Source organism: Lissotriton vulgaris, chromosome 2_1 (genome assembly GCF_964263255.1).
Source record: "Lissotriton vulgaris chromosome 2_1, aLisVul1.2, whole genome shotgun sequence".
NCBI classification, from domain to species: Eukaryota; Metazoa; Chordata; class Amphibia; order Caudata; family Salamandridae; genus Lissotriton; species Lissotriton vulgaris.
The window spans coordinates 1,972,874,931-1,972,891,494 of record NC_141687.1 but is presented as its reverse complement, the minus strand read 5'-3'; the positions used below and the strand labels follow the sequence as shown (position 1 = coordinate 1,972,891,494).

Genomic DNA, 16,564 nt, shown 5'->3' with positions numbered 1-16,564 from the left:
CGGTGGGCACCGGGAGCATTGGGGCCGGGGAAGGTTGAGTTGATATAACAGGAAAAGATCCGCGGGGGGGGGGGTCCCACTGCTGCCAGGCCCCCGATGCAAACCCATATGAGACTGCCTCTGACCCAGCGGGCACGTAGGCATGTTGGATGAGCGGGCCGCCCAAAGAGGAGAAGCATGGCCTCATATTATTCTTGAAGTATGGTGGCAGGGGAACTCTGGCTTCCGGAAAGTCTGAGGCGGTGGCCCAGGCACAGAGGAATCAGGCCTTGAATGCTGAAGCTCCCTCGTTGCGTTTGCTGACTGACAAGGAGCAGTCGAAGATCGCTTAAACTTCTTCCTCTCTCTCTTGTGGCTCGATTTCCCCACATGTCCCGAGGACTTTGAGTCGGACGATGAAAACTTTGGGCTCCACAATAGGTCCCAGGAGCTCCTTGACTGGGACCTTGATTTGCACGGAGCCGCATACTTGGCCGCCATGAGCTTCAGGGATCGCTCCCTCAAAGCCTTCGGATTCAAGCCTGGCAATGGAAGCATGACTACAAGTCATGGTCATGCACCAGATAAAACAGACAGATAAGATGCGGGTCGGTCACAGACATCGGCCGGTGACAGACTCCACAGAACACAACCGGTCTTCCCAGACGACCTTACCTAACACACCAGGTGGAAAATCTCAAAACTCAAGAAAACTGCAGTCAAATTGTGATGAGGGGTAGCTCTTCTCCAGATCCGTGCTTGCAGGCGTGGAAAGAAAAGAATGAACGTCATTGTGCCTAGGTGGTGTCTATATCAGTACCGAGACATCACTTTTGCGCAGATAAGGCACGTGGAGTCGATCAGCGCCACCTACCAGCGTACAGCCGTACCGCTTATGAAAAATCTTAACGGATCCTGTCTGACTCCTATTGAAATTCCAAGGTAAGGAATCTGAGGCTAGAGGTCTATCAGATGAAGCCTTTATTCTCACACATTGTGGACACTTCACAAAAGGTGAAGGCATAATAAAGAGAAAGTAATATTCCTAAGAAAAAAACAGGAATTCTATTATGCTCAACAAAATACGTCAAACAAAGTGTAAAAGGATTCATTTCTGAGGAAAGAATCTGCATAAAAAATGACAACCTCTGAAGTGATCTGGGATCTAGTTAGCACAAGGCAGAAAAAGAACTGAGCTTGTGAGGCAAATTGCCAGTAGAGTGCATGATGGAAAACGGAAGCTGCTAGCTCTCTTACCGCTAAAGAGTGCATCTGATGTACTTTTGCCCTAACCAGCATCTTTCCCATTCATTTGTCTCTGCAGCTACAGAAGAGATTGACCCTTTTTAACTTTTAAAACGTTAGGTTGTCACTGAAATTGTGTCGTAACTAGAACGTTAGTTCAACCTTTGAATTTTTCAGTGAATTTCAATTTTTTTAAATAAAATATATAATTACCATTCCTATCACATAAACCTGCTTTTTTCAGTGAGTTCCTATTTTTAATCTTTTTTAAGTAAAGTAATATTTTATTACCACATGTAAAGCCAAACGCCCAGCCAGGGCTTGTGTCTAACTCCCTGTGGGCAGCCACCTCAAACCCCCTCCCCAGCACAGTCTTCAGTAGCAAGTGTTGGCCAACCTTTGATAGGTGCCAGCCAGAGCTGGCAATAATTATTGTTCACCCAGGCCTTCCCTTTTAAAGGAAACTATCCCACCAGGTAACTCCAGGTGACAGGTTTGCGCTATATAAGTATACCACAATACCAATACCACTCCAGAAAGCCCCACACATCTGGATTGCGGATTTTTCTGAGGCCACGCCCCCTTTACACCATTCTGCCAATGTGCCTCCTGGCGCACTGCTGCTTGGGGGATGAAGTCCAATTTATTCCTGAGGTCCCCAAAGCAGTGTTTGCAGTGTCAGGCTCTGGGTTCTCAGTGGGATCCCCTAAGCAGGCCTAGGTGGTCAGGGGGTTTCTACCATGCCCCTTTTCACAATTTTTGTCCTTTTTTATTGTGACTCGGTTCAACCAAGTCACAAGTTGGCACTGCCAACACTTGGCGCTGCCAAAACTTTTTGTGTTAGAGTGTTGGCAGCCAATCAGAATCAAGCTTCTGCTCGGGGGGGGCTCGCGGATCCACCGCGGTCACAAGATATATATATATATTTTTTTTAAATATGAATATTTCGGAGTTACTGAACGTATTTATACAACAAGCATTTGCAATGCAATAGGTCTCGCAGCATTAAAGTTTGAGTTATTGGCATTGTATATGACAATGGGTTGCATTACATTTTTAGCAAAGTCTGTATTGGTGTTACTAAAGGTTCTCGACCACAAGGCCTAGTACCTCCAAACGACAAGCAGCCATCTTTTTTTCCAAGCCACACTTGCAGCTTAATGCACTGCCTTCAGTTTCCCAAAACATAATCGGTGGGTTATTTTGTGTGAATGTGTGTGTGCTGTATGTCTAAATGATAGGAGAGTGTATGTGTGTGTGTGTGTGTGGACTGTGAGTGTGCGTGTAAGTGATAGGAGTGAGTGTGTGCTGTATGTATAAGTGAAAGGAGTGTGTTATATGCGTGATAGGAGAGTAAGTGTGTGTGTGTGGGGGGGTGTGAGTGTGTGTGGGTGTGAGTGTGTGTGAGTGTGAGGAGGTTTGTGTGTATCTGCTGACTGTGGCTATTTGTGCATGTTAGTGGGGTGGATGTGTTTGTGAACAGCGTGCCTATTATTGGTTTCTGTGCGCAATGTGTGTGGTGTAAGTGTGCACAGTGTTTGTGGTGCATGCCTCAGTGGTGTACGTATTTCATCCTGGAGCACACTTAGTTACACTGCAGGAGAGCCTACATCAATGCCTGTGGGCCCAAGCCTCCAGGTCACTGCATGACACAGTAACCCTTTAACGTCACATAAGTAGGGCTGGCGTGTGCTTTAAGAGATGTCATTTCTGGCATCATGCATAATCAGGGCTGTCACCACGGGCGGCCTCGAGGACGATGTTCCTCTCTCAGTGTGGCTCAGAAATAATCAGGTGCCGGGGCCTGTGGGAAAATAATCTGTGTTCAAAGACATTTTTAAGAAAATGAGACATGCTGGCTCAGCAGTAGCCTGGGCTAGGAATAGAGCGCCCGGAGGACAGCAGGGCTGAGGCCTTTTGGTCTAGGTCATGGTGAGGGACAGTCACTGGACACTACTTCCTTCCACCTTAACCATGTGAGGCCTTAGCAGCATCCTAAAAAGCCCAGCTCGACCAGACTGCAGAGCCTCCCTCGATGCCAAGCAAATGCCCCCACCTACCCTAAAACTAACAACAAACTGAGCAATAAACCATGGGATGCACTTTAGACTCAGCCCGAGTACTGAGAGGAGGGAGCGTCGGGCAATGAGGCGCAGCCCATAGGCTATGAAAGCGTGTCGCTGTACCTCCTCCGTCCACTGGTGAAAGGTGTCTGTGACACTCCCCTCGCTCTCGTGCTGCTGAAAGGCCTAGACCTGGCTGACTTCGTTCACGTCCACATCCACACGGTGTCTAGCCCTAGAAAGTAGTAAAGGCAGACGCATATACAAACAAGCTTTAACTAGCTGGTTCCCTGAACAGCGTCTAGTTGCAGCTTCACCGGACACATGCCTGCAGTCCCTAGATCTCTGCACACTGTGCACGCCGCCCAAAGAGCGGCGAGGGGCTGTGCCAGGGTGCCCGGGGGAAGGCCTTAGTCTGTGTCAGTGTATCCCGATCCGACACAGGAGGCTCCGCAAGTCACAAATAGCGCGCACGCTGCCCCCGGAGGGCTCGGCCCGCCAGGGCCCTCCTACTTGCAATGCCCATACCCCATAGAACACCTACAACTCCGCACACCCTGCATGCAGACACTACGCCGTGTCAGAGCCAAGATCACGTCACTCGTGAAGAGCAGAATGGAGGAAGTTATTCACCCGCAGGGCCAGGCTGTTGTGTATAGAGTTGCTATGTGGATATAGGCTGTGTGCAGGGAAGGGCGCGTTATGTTCACAGCTGCGCCACAACACACTACATCCCACACGCCTGCTTCCCATGGCAGGAGGGGGGGGGGTCTATAGGGCAAAAGCAAGGCAGTTCGTTGACTGACCTCCTGTTCGAGTACCAGGCGAACTCAATGAGGGCAATGCCACTATGCTGTAATGACCCGACTGCCTTCAGGGTCAGCAGCATTTCCACACGTGTGAGTTACACGGAGGAGTTTCCACGGTTTGCAGGCATCCGCAGATTTTAAACCTGAGACATTTCTGCACACGACTAGGTCTTGCCGTGTTTTTTACAATAATGCAACACCACCTAATTCCAACTTAAGAACGGGCTAGATAGAAATGTAAGCTCACGCGAAAAACGCATATTCACTGCATTTTTCAGTTACCTTACATGCGTTCTGAGGCCAGCGTATGCGTTACATTGCTCTTTATCATTTATGTCAAAAAATGCATAACTGCTGTAATGAACATGCATTGGAAGCCAAGACGCTTCACCTTGCGATACTTTTGGCGGTACAGTGCAACGTCGGGACACTTTGCAGCATCTTTAAAACCTTTTTTTTGCTGAAACCTGCAGTTTATGCGTCAGATGATTGACTGTGTCAAATGCGGTAAATCCATAATTATGCAACAAATGCCACAGCCGCAAAATTAACACCTCCAATGGCCCTGCCTAATAACATAAATATTTACAACAAGGGGTGGTGAGGGACAGAGTCTCTGAATTAAGCAGAAAGCTCTCACCCAGTCAAGAGATCTGGGCTAGATCCAACACCGTTTTTTAGCTCACTGCACCATCCCAGTTTCAGAACCTGGCTGTATGCAAATTAGTCTGTTCCTGTCCCAGTGCATGATGGGAACAGGGCAAACCAAACTACAAAAGCCAATTCTTACACTGGGAAGGAAACAAGCTCCCGGGGACCGGTTTCTGGCATTACAGCCGTCTTCGGCCCGGTTTGCTTGAATCCTGATGGTGCAATGAGCAAGGGACTTATGTCTGAGTATACCCTTCCACGCTTAGGGTGGACAAAAATATTTACAAGGGGTGGTGAGGGACAGAGTCTCTGAATTAAGCAGAAATCTCTCACCCAGTCAAGAGATCTGGGCTAGATCCAACACCGTTTTTTAGCTCACTGCACCATCCCAGTTTCAGAACCTGGCTGTATGCAAATTAGTCTGTTCCTGTCCCAGTGCATGATGGGAACAGGGCAAACCAAACTACAAAAGCCAATTCTTACACTGGGAAGGAAACAAGCTCCCGGGGACCGGTTTCTGGCATTACAGCCGTCTTCGGCCCGGTTTGCTTGAATCCTGATGGTGCAATGAGCAAGGGACTCATGTCTGAGTATACCCTTCGACGCTTAGGGTGGACAAAAATATTTACAACAAGGGGTGGTGAGGGACAGAGTCTCTGAATTAAGCAGAAAGCTCTCACCCAGTCAAGAGATCTGGGCTAGATCCAACACCGTTTTTTAGCTCACTGCACCATCCCAGTTTCAGAACCTGGCTGTATGCAAATTAGTCTGTTCCTGTCCCAGTGCATGATGGGAACAGGGCAAACCAAACTACAAAAGCCAATTCTTACACTGGGAAGGAAACAAGCTCCCGGGGACCGGTTTCTGGCATTACAGCCGTCTTCGGCCCGGTTTGCTTGAATCCTGATGGTGCAATGAGCAAGGGACTCATGTCTGAGTATACCCTTCCACGCTTAGGGTGGACAAAAATATTTACAACAAGGGGTGGTGAGGGACAGAGTCTCTGAATTAAGCAGAAAGCTCTCACCCAGTCAAGAGATCTGGGCTAGATCCAACACCGTTTTTTAGCTCACTGCACCATCCCAGTTTCAGAACCTGGCTGTATGCAAATTAGTCTGTTCCTGTCCCAGTGCAAACCGGGCCGAAGACGGCTGTAATGCCAGAAACCGGTCCCCGGGAGCTTGTTTCCTTCCCAGTGTAAGAATTGGCTTTTGTAGTTTGGTTTGCCCTGTTCCCATCATGCACTGGGACAGGAACAGACTAATTTGCATACAGCCAGGTTCTGAAACTGGGATGGTGCAGTTAGCTAAAAAACGGTGTTGGATCTAGCCCTGATCTCTTGACTGGGTGAGAGCTTTCTGCTTAATTCAGAGACTCTGTCCCTCACCACCCCTTGTTGTAAATATTTTTGTCCACCCTAAGCGTGGAAGGGTATTCTCAGATGTGAGACCCTTGCTCATTGCACCATCAGGATTCAAGCAAACCGGGCCGAAGACGGCTGTAATGCCAGAAACCGGTCCCCGGGAGCTTGTTTCCTTCCCAGTGTAAGAATTGGCTTTTGTAGTTTGGTTTGCCCTGTTCCCATCATGCACTGGGACAGGAACAGACTAATTTGCATACAGCCAGGTTCTGAAACTGGGATGGTGCAGTGAGCTAAAAAACGGTGTTGGATCTAGCCCTGATCTCTTGACTGGGTGAGAGCTTTCTGCTTAATTCAGAGACTCTGTCCCTCACCACCCCTTGTTGTAAATATTTTTGTCCACCCTAAGCGTGGAAGGGTATTCTCAGATGTGAGACCCTTGCTCATTGCACCATCAGGATTCAAGCAAACCGGGCCGAAGACGGCTGTAATGCCAGAAACCGGTCCCCGGGAGCTTGTTTCCTTCCCAGTGTAAGAATTGGCTTTTGTAGTTTGGTTTGCCCTGTTCCCATCATGCACTGGGACAGGAACAGACTAATTTGCATACAGCCAGGTTCTGAAACTGGGATGGTGCAGTGAGCTAAAAAACGGTGTTGGATCTAGCCCTGATCTCTTGACTGGGTGAGAGCTTTCTGCTTAATTCAGAGACTCTGTCCCTCACCACCCCTTGTTGTAAATAATAACATAAATAGGCGATTACATTAGAGAACACGCATCTTCCATATAAATAACACTTTGAGAGCCACCCAAGGCTAGAAGAGATCGACAGGGGTGTAACACAAGCCCCTACACCCCCTGATGCGCAGTGGCAGAAGGGGTACACCCCTTCCGACCCGCCTCCCCCTCAATTTAGGCCAAGATTAATTAATTTGAGATGTGGGAGACTAGAGTGCCCCTGTTTACATTCTGCAGGGAGCGTCCATCATTTCGCGTCACGCCCCCAGACAGTGAGAGAAGATGGTGACACGCAGAACACAGCGCGCTATACGAGGGGCACGTGGAAGGAGTCGATGCACATGTATACATGAAAAATATCATAAATAAAAATATACATACATATAATGTAATAAAATTGTAAGTTTTAAAAGTACCATAGAACATAATAGGCCCATTGAAAAGCCTAAGGGAGAACTCACTTTAGTAGCATACCAGTGTCATTATGTGTAGGTTCACATTCCAGATAATCAGGCTGTAGCCTCCTCTAGAACCTTCCCCTCAGAAGCCTAAGTCCTCAGATTTTCGTAGCACAAAGTAAGTAAAAGTGCCTGAGGAGAAGAGAGCCTCTGAGGGGAGGATGTAAGGGTCGCATGTGAATCCATGAAAGACACCAATACTGGAGAACCACAGTTTACAGGTAAGTAACTTTTGTTCTTCTCCAGTATTAGGTGTGTCTTTCATAGATTCACATGCTTGAATAAGAGTAGAAAGCAGTAAATGGTCACATAAGTCATAAAGGTGATATACCAAAGCAAGTAAGGTAAACATATCAGTCAAAATGCAATGAATATTTAATTATTAGAAAAAACCTTTATGACTGGAGGCGGGTAGCAACAGAGGCTCACCTTTATTGGAAAAGATTCCGCAGCACCGCTTGACCTACTGCCGCATCCGCGGCGTCTGTTGATTGCAGGCAGTAGTGTTTTGTAAAAGTATGGCTGCTCGACCAAGTAGCAGCTCTGCAGATCTGCCTCAGGGGTACCCCTGCAAAAAGGGCAGCGGAAGTAGACACCGCTCTAGTTGAGTGAGCACGAACTGGAGCAGGAAGGGGCTTCCCAGCCCGTTGGTGGCAAAAGGATATGGTACAGGATATCCATCTGGTTATGGTCTGTTTGGTAACAGGTTGTCCTTTGCAAATTGGGCCATACGCCACAAACAATTGATCTGACTTTCTAACAGTTGCAGTTCGTTGAATGTAAAATTTGAGACAACGTTTCACAACCAATGAGTGTAATGACCGCTCAGCTGGAGTTTCCGGAGCAGGAAAGAAAGTCTTCAGGATTACGGGTTCGTTGAGATTTAAGTCACTGGGAACCTTCGGGATGAACTTAGGATTAGTTCGCTATGTCACAGCCTCATTGGAGAATTGTAGAAAAGGAGGCTGTATGGTAAATGCCTGGATGTCACTGACACGCCTCGAGGATGTCAAGGCGAGCAAGAGAGCAACTTTCCATGTGAGAAATTGTAGACTTGCAGAGTGGATAGGCTCAAATGGTGGTAGAAGCAGTTGAGACAAGACCAAATTTAAGCGCCAAGCTGGTGGAGGGCGACGGATAGGTGGAAACATCCTAAAAAGGCCCTTGTAAAATTGCTTAATGATTCTGGAGGAACATAGAGATGTAGAACCATCATGACAGAAGCGGGAAATCGCCGCCAGAAACACTTGAAGAGTTGAGTGTGAAAGTTCTGATCTCGCCAGGGATAAAAATAAAAGCAAGATCTGTTCAGGTTTCGCAGTCATGGGGTCCAAATCTTTAGTGCGGCATCAGACACAAACGTTTCCACTTTAATGGATAGGTCTAAATGGTGGATCGAGCGCGCGCTAACACCACTCTGCAGTCCTCGTCGATATTTAGACGTGCAAATTTATTGTATTCAGGTTCCAGGCATGGAGTTTGAGGTATGCTGGATCCGGGTGACAGATTTGTCCCTGCTTCATCGTGAGGAGGTGAGAGAGGATGAAGCGGTATCGGGTCGGACTGAAAATAGGAGCAGGTCCGTGAACCATGGACGCCTTGGCCATTTGGGTGCAATCAGGATGATGTGGCAAGGTTGAAACCTCATCCTGTGTAACAGGCGAGGAATTAGAGGAAGTGGAGGGAAAGCGTAGATGAAGTCGTTCGACCAATTGATCGAAAATGCATTTCCGCTCGACTCTCTGTGGGGATGCAGAGTTGCAAAGCGCTGGCATTTCCTGTTTGTAGCAGTCGAGAAAAGATCCATCTGCGGCTGGCCCCACCGCCAGAAGATAAAATCGACGGTTGGTTGAGTTCCCACTCGTGATTGTCTGGCGACGCCCGGCTGAGTGAGTCCGCCAGAACATTGGCCACACCCGGCACATGGATGGCTGTGAGATGGATTTGATGTTGAATCGCCCAATCCCATATTTCTTGTGCCACTTGTGAAAGTAGGAGAGACCTTGTGCCGCCCTGCTTGTTGAGGTAGTGCATGCTGGTGGTGTTGTCTGTCCTCAACTACAGAGTGTCCCTGCACTAACCTCTGGAAGGATTTTAGGGCCAAGAAAATCGCCAAGAGTTCCAGGTGATTAATATGCCAAGTACGTTGGGTCGCCGTCCACTTTCCTTTTACAGACATGCTGTCGAGATGCGTTCCCCATCCCTCGAGAGACGCGTCTGTTGTAAGCGTCAGAGTCGGAGGTTCGACTTGGAATGAACGGCCCGTAGATATGTTTGGAGGGTGAGCCCACCAGTCCAGCGCTTTCTGGATGCCAGGTGTTAGAAGGACTTTGTCCTCGAATGACCCCGACACCCGTTTCCACTGTTTGTCCAATTCCTCCTGTAGAGTCCTCATGTGCAATCGGCGATTGGGGATAAGTTTGATGCACGAGGAAGCCATGCTAAGGAATGATTTGAACATTCAAACAGAAACGTACAGTTTTGACTGTAGGAATTGCACCATCTTTACCATGCAGTCCTGTCTTTCTTGGGAAACAAACACTTTCCCCCGCCGAGAATCTAGCGAGGCTCCGAAAAAATCTCGCCTTTGCGACGGATGGAAGTGTGACTTCTGGCAATTGATTGAAAACACCAAGGTTTGGAAAAGGGAAGCGCAGAACTGAGTGTGCTGCTCCGTCAGTTGAAAAGTCTTGGCCTTGATGAGGCATTCGTCCAGGTATGGATAAAATTGGACGGCTTGCAGACGCAGGAAGGCAGCTACCGGGGCCAAGATCTTGGTAAAGACCCTCAGTGCTGATCGAAGGCCGAATGGTAGGACTTTGAATTGGAAGTGCAGCTGTCCGACTGTGAAGTGTAGATACTTCCTGTGTCTGGGGTGAATTGGCGGTATGTAACACTTACAACGCAACTTTTACGTCGCATTCCGTTACAACGCAGATTTTACAACGCGGGATCCATTACATCAGATGTCATTACAATGCATGGCATTACATCGCAGATGCTATTACAACGCATACTATTACATCGTAAGTATTGGTAAGTATTGAATTTATTTTTTATTTTCTTTATTATTTAATTGATTTAATTATTATTAATTATAAAAAAATATTTATTTTTGTTTTTAAATATTATAAATTAAATATATTAATTTAAGTGATTTTTTAAATAAGTATGAGTATAGGAGTATATGTTTTGGGGTACTGAGGTATATGTTTTGGGGTGTTTAGGTATTTATAGGTTTTAGGGCAGGGTTTGGGTTTTGGGGTACAGGGGTGTTTTTAGGTTTTAGGGCAGGGTTTGGGTTTTGGGGTACAGGGGTGTTTTTAGGTTTTAGGGTAGGGTTTGGGTTTTGGGGTACAGGGGTGTTTTTAGGTTTTAGGGTAGGGTTTGGGTTTTGGGGTACAGGGGTGTTTTTAGGTTTTAGGGCAGGGTTTTGGGGTACAGGGGTGTTTTTAGGTTTTAGGGCAGGGTTTTGGGGTACAGGGGTTTTTAGGTTTTAGGGTAGGGTTTGGGTTTTGGGGTACAGGGGTGTTTTTAGGTTTTAGGGCAGGGTTTGGGTTTTGGGGTACTGGGGTGTTTTTAGGTTTTAGGGCAGGGTTTGGGTTTTGGGGTACAGGGGTGTTTTTAGGTTTTAGGGCAGGGTTTTGGGTTTTGGGGTACAGGGGTGTTTTTAGGTTTTAGGGCAGGGTTTGGGGTTTGGGGTACAGGGGTGTTTTTAGGTTTTAGGGCAGGGTTTGGGGTTTGGGGTACAGGGGTGTTTTTAGGTTTTAGGGCAGGGTTTGGGTTTTGGGGTACAGGGGTGTTTTTAGGTTTTAGGGCAGGGTTTGGGTTTTGGGGTACAGGGGTGTTTTTAGGTTTTAGGGCAGGGTTTTGGGTTACAGGGGTGTTTTTATGTTTTAGGGCAGGGTTTGGGTTTAGGGATAATTAAATTATATTTACCATTTTAAAATTAATTAAAATATATTTAATAAATTAAATTAATTTTACATTAATTACATTTTTTAATTAAATTAATTAAATTAAATAAATTATTATTATTAATTTAATTTCATTATAAAAAATATGTACATTAAACTAATTACTTTTTTTAATTAACTTAAATTAATTACAATTTTTAATAAAATTACATTTATTAAATAGATATTATTTTATTAAATTAAATTAATGACAATTTTTAAATGTCTTTTAATTAAATTATTTTAAAAAAATTAATTACAATAAACTAAATAACATTTTTAAAAAAAGGTATACTTACCTATACTTACGATGTAATGCCATGCGTTGTAATAGCATCTGCGATGTAATGCCATGCATTGTAATGACATCCGTCGTAATGGATCCCGCGTTGTAAAATCTGCGTTGTAACGGAATGCGTTGTAACACAACGCGTTGTACTGACACCAATCCGAATTGGCACATGGAAATATGAGTCTTGGAGGTCGATCGTTGAAAAGAATTCCCCTGGATTGAGATAATTCAGAATTTGAAGCAGAGTTAACATCTGAAAAGTTTTCGAAATGATAAATTTGTTCAGGGCCCATAATTCCAAAATTGGACGCCATTTTCCCGACTTTTTCTTGACTAAGAAGAACCGGGAATAAAACCTCTTGCCGAGTTGACCTTGCGGCACTACCTCGATGGCTCCTTTTTTTATCATCAATTTTACCTGGGCCAAAAGTTCTTTGACATGGGGAGAGGGTGGCCCTGAAGGTGGACGAGTGGGAGGGAATTTTTTGAACTCCAGGATATGTCCTTTGAAGATAACGTCCAGGACCCATTGGTCGGAGGTGATTTCGGACCATTTGCAAAAGTACTTTGAGATGTGACCTCCAAGATTTACAGTCGGCAGAAGAAAGGAACTGAGACTGTCACTGCTTTTTATTGTTTGAGCCACCTCTATATGTTTTTCGTTGGTATGGTCTGGTGGTGGACTGATGATTCTGGGATTGGTAGGAACCCCTCTGCCGGTTATCGTAGGTGTTGTATGAACGATATTGACCTGATTCTCGAAAAGTAGAGGAACCTCCGCCTCTACCTCCTACCCCTCAAAAGGGCAGTTTCTTGTACAGGAGGGTAGCTAAGGACTTTGCAGTGTCAGTGTCCTTTTTTATCGCCTCAAGGGCATCATCTACATGCTTGCCAAACAACGAATTCCCGTCGTACGGCAAGTCCAGGACTTTTGCTTGTACCTCTGGACGGAAGATGGTAGACTTCAACCAGCCTTGAAGCCTCAAGACTGTAGCCCCAGCCAATTGACAAAAGCCCGTGGAGGAAATGTTGAGCGCGCATTCAATAATTTCGGATGAAATTCTCTCCCTCCTGAATAATGGCCTGCGCTTCTGCACGGATGACATCGGGTATTTGAGGAATCAGTGCGGCAATCTCGGATTACATCTGGCAGTCGTAACGGCCCAAAATAGCCAAGGTATTATCCGCCCTCACAGTAGTAGCCGCCATTGTTGTAAATTTTTTGCCTATAGAGTCCAACTTGCGGCCTTCCTGATCAGGAGGAGACGTGAGCGGTTAAGCAGGATTACGGGATCTTTTCTGTGCTGCCTGAGTTATAACCGAATCTGCTTTTGGTTTTGACACCAAACAAGCCTGGGCAGACGCCGGAGCCTTATATTTCTTGTCTAATCTGGGCAAGACTGCAGGTACCGAATTCGGATGTTCCATTAACTTTAGGCCCTCCTGCCGAATAAAGTCAATAATTGGTATTGTGTGGGATTGCCTTTGTGAAAGGTCCTTAAAATCATACAGGAAGCATTCACTCTCCTGTTTTTCGACAGCGAGATGATCACTTTGCAGCACGGACCATCAAATTATGGAAATTTGCAATGTCCACTGGAGGCGATGCTAGAGGTGAGGTGGGCGGAGTGGAAGGTGTTTGAGCCCTGTAATTGTCCCACTCATTCATATTGACGTCATTGTCGTCATCAGTGTTGCGAGGATCAGGATCCTCGTCGGTGTCAGGACGAGTACCCCCTGGTGACACGGATGGAACAGGTGCAGGTGCTTGAGGAAGTTGAGGATGAGGCTGTGGAGGAAGTTGTGGTGCTGGAGAGGCAGGTGTAGATGGAGGGAACCTGCGGTTATAGTCCTCTAGCATGTGCTGCAGGTTCATGACCAAAGATAATGGTATTTGCGTAACCGGCTCCGAAGTAACTGGTTCCGATACCTCAACAGGAAATAATTCTTTCCCATCTTCGACATTTTCCTCTTTGTCACCCTCACCACTATACTACTGGCACTTAATGTGCAAATCAGATGGACTACATGCCTGTACGACTAGTTGTTCCATCTCTGAATCGTTTCTGGATTCTTCCCCACCAGACTGAAACAATTGGTCTGGAAGATGAGTTCCACTTCTCACTTGACTCAGTTGAATGAGAGGTACTGTCCTCAAAGAAGAAGCAGTAACCACTGTAAAAGTGGCAGCTGTGGCCAAAGGTTGATGAGATGTCAACGAGCCTGATGACGTAAATGCGGCAGTCCTAGAATCAACCTGAGGCGTCTGCGTCGTCGGAATAGATTTAATCGACGCTGAAATTGAAGGCTTTCGTCGACGAAGATTTCTCGTCCGTCGACGAGATTGGAGCCTTACTAGTCGACGATGATGTAGACGTCGACGGGATGACAGCAGTCGACGAAGTCGTCGATGATATGAGGGTCGTCGACGGAGGCGCCGTCGACGAGAGACGTAGACGATGGGCCCGTCGACGAGCTGCTTTTAGATGCTGACTTTATCTTCGTCAACGGGGTTCGCGTCGACGAGGGAAGCGTCTATGACTTCTTCATCGACTGTTTTGATTTGACACTTGTCGACGAGATCTTCACAATAGACTACGGGGTCTCACCTCTGGGCTGTCGTCGACTACGTGATTGCCATCCACGCAGTACTGGTTGACATAGTACATGTAGTCGTCGACGTAGCGGCTCTAGTCACTGACTTAGTTGTCGCTGAAGACGTCGACGGATGCGTCGACGAGCCAATGCCAGATTTAAAAGTGGAAGGCAAGGCTTTGAGTGCAGACGTCAGAGAACCAGGTCCCGTAGACGTGCCCTGAAGCGAATCCTGTGGGGAAACAATCCTGGGGGACTCCAACAGTTTACTTTTCTTCAGAAAAGGAGATGGAACCTCAGTTTCAGACCCACGCTTCTGAGAGGATTTTGAAACCCCAGATGCCTAACTTTCTATCTCAGAAACCACAGACTCTGAAGTCTTCAACTTCTGCAGCCACAGACGGGCCTCTCTATCCCTCAGAGTCTTGGGAGGAAAAGTCGACAGTACTTACAGTTTTTCACCTCGTGGTCTGGGTAGAGACAGTAAATGCATTTACTGTGTGGATCCTCATGGAAAAGGCGCAGTTTACCACAAGGGCAGGCTTTAAATAAAGATTTCCTATTTGAAGACATTTTCTGAAGAAAACAAACAGCTAGAGTCGAAGAAAACTGAGCAGAGCTCAGGGAGACTCCCTTCACACAACGTGGGGTAGAAAATCTGAGGACTTGGGCTTCTGAGGAGAATGTTCTAGAGGAGGCTACAGCCCGATTGCCTGGAATGTGAACCTACACATAATGCCACTGGTACGTACAAGGAGTACCTTAAGAGTGATGTTAGGCATTAAAAGAGAACACGAAAAACAATTAGTACACTGACCGTGCCTCCAGAATGTGGCGGACGAGATGCTGGCGAGTGGCAAATTGTTCCCCCAATGATAGACCGTGTGGTGCTGTTGGAACTACTACTAGAGACAGAAGTGCAGTTCAGCTGAGGGGAAAAGCAGGGTGATTAACTGCAAGACTAAAGCAGGGCAAGGTATTGAATAAATACAAAATAAAAAGTATACAGTAGCAGGTTATGGATGACTCAGCACAGCGGTACATGCTATTGTAAAACACATTTTTTTAAAGGTATAAAAATGTACAATAATTAGTTGGTTATGTTATGGGTTAAATACACAAGCCTAGAATAGAGAAAAGACTAGGGTAAGACTGGTCGCACATTTAAAGTTAATATCTAGTTAGAAGAAATTCTACTACAATGCATTTCCATACAATGTTTAATGTTAAACATTAGCAAGACATAAACATTGCCAGTTAGTGCAGATAGGGGAAAGAGGCAGGAATTAGTTTGGCACTACAGAAATTAACTTAGGTGAAAAGTCCAATTTAAACACTAAATCTACTGGTTCCGTATTCCACATTTTGGCCAAAGCTATAACTTTATTCAAGAAAAACATTAAAATTATTTCTGATCATTGCTGCACTGCGGATGTGTGATTAGGTATAACATGCTTCTCGTTTAAAATTCCACAACATTTCAATAACTAAAGTCTTTTTACCTTGCGGACTTTACCAGGTGTCTGGGCAAGTGGGACTTTTCGTTTAGATGGTGTTTTTGGAACGCTCCCATAATACATCTCGACCTCTTTCTGGCGATTTTTCTTCATTGCCTAAACAAAGCAATAAAACAATGATTTACGAAATTGTCACACTAAAATATCCAAGTGGAATCAAAACAGTCAATGCTGAGTCTGAAGCCATTGAATTAACGTACGAGTTACTTACCTTCGGTAACGATGTATATGGTAGAGACTATTCTAGCAGCAGATTCCTTAACGTAGAATTACACCCAGGCATGAGACTGAATCCGGAAAACATTTAGCCACAGCATGCCTGCGCGCCGTGGGGACGACACCACGTGGCTCCGCCCTGACGTTGTCCGCGTAAGCGACGTCAGTGCAGATACCCCGGTGCGCCTATATCCGTTTTCTTCAGAGAACTTTTCCGCGCCACAACGCGGAGCCATCAGAACAAAACTGAGAGAATACGAACAGTGTGCGAAAGAGCAGAAGAATAGACAAAGAAAGGTGAGGAACAGCCCCATATGGGGCAGTGCCAGACACTGCAGTATTGAAAAGCAGGGAAAAGAAAGAACAAAGCACCGCCCTGAGCAGCAACCCTGCAAGTACGGAGATAGCCACCCTGGGGACAGGGGAGTATACGAAAAAATTTCATAACCTTTAGCAAGTCTACCCCCTCAGTCAATAACTATGATGGGGTACAAGACCGGGACAGACAAGTAACGACAATACACTCCAACAACCCCATCAAAGAAGGTCACATCCCTCATAAGGTACAAAGGGCAGAGACACAGCCAAGCGAGCCTAACCTAGAGTACAGCTGAGGAGCCAGAACCCTTAAAAGTGAAAAGGGAGGGTGAGGGGTTGAAAGAAGGCCCCCAACCTGGAACAGCCAGAG

General features: G+C 46.3%; 1 protein-coding gene across 4 annotated transcripts in view; it reads right to left on the bottom strand.

Moving 5' to 3' along the window:
- The window catches only part of LOC147733584 (protein regulator of cytokinesis 1-like), a 544,834-nt gene that overhangs the window by 190,806 nt on the left and 337,464 nt on the right, over positions 1-16,564 (bottom strand). For all 4 annotated transcript variants that reach the window (XM_086958174.1, XM_086958175.1, XM_086958173.1 and 1 more), the window contains exons 11-12: positions 15,646-15,756; positions 14,961-15,071 (exon numbers count right to left, since the gene is read on the bottom strand). In XM_086958174.1, coding sequence (XP_086814300.1) covers positions 14,961-15,071; positions 15,646-15,756 — 222 coding nt within the window. The remainder of the gene's footprint in view (positions 1-14,960; positions 15,072-15,645; positions 15,757-16,564) is intronic.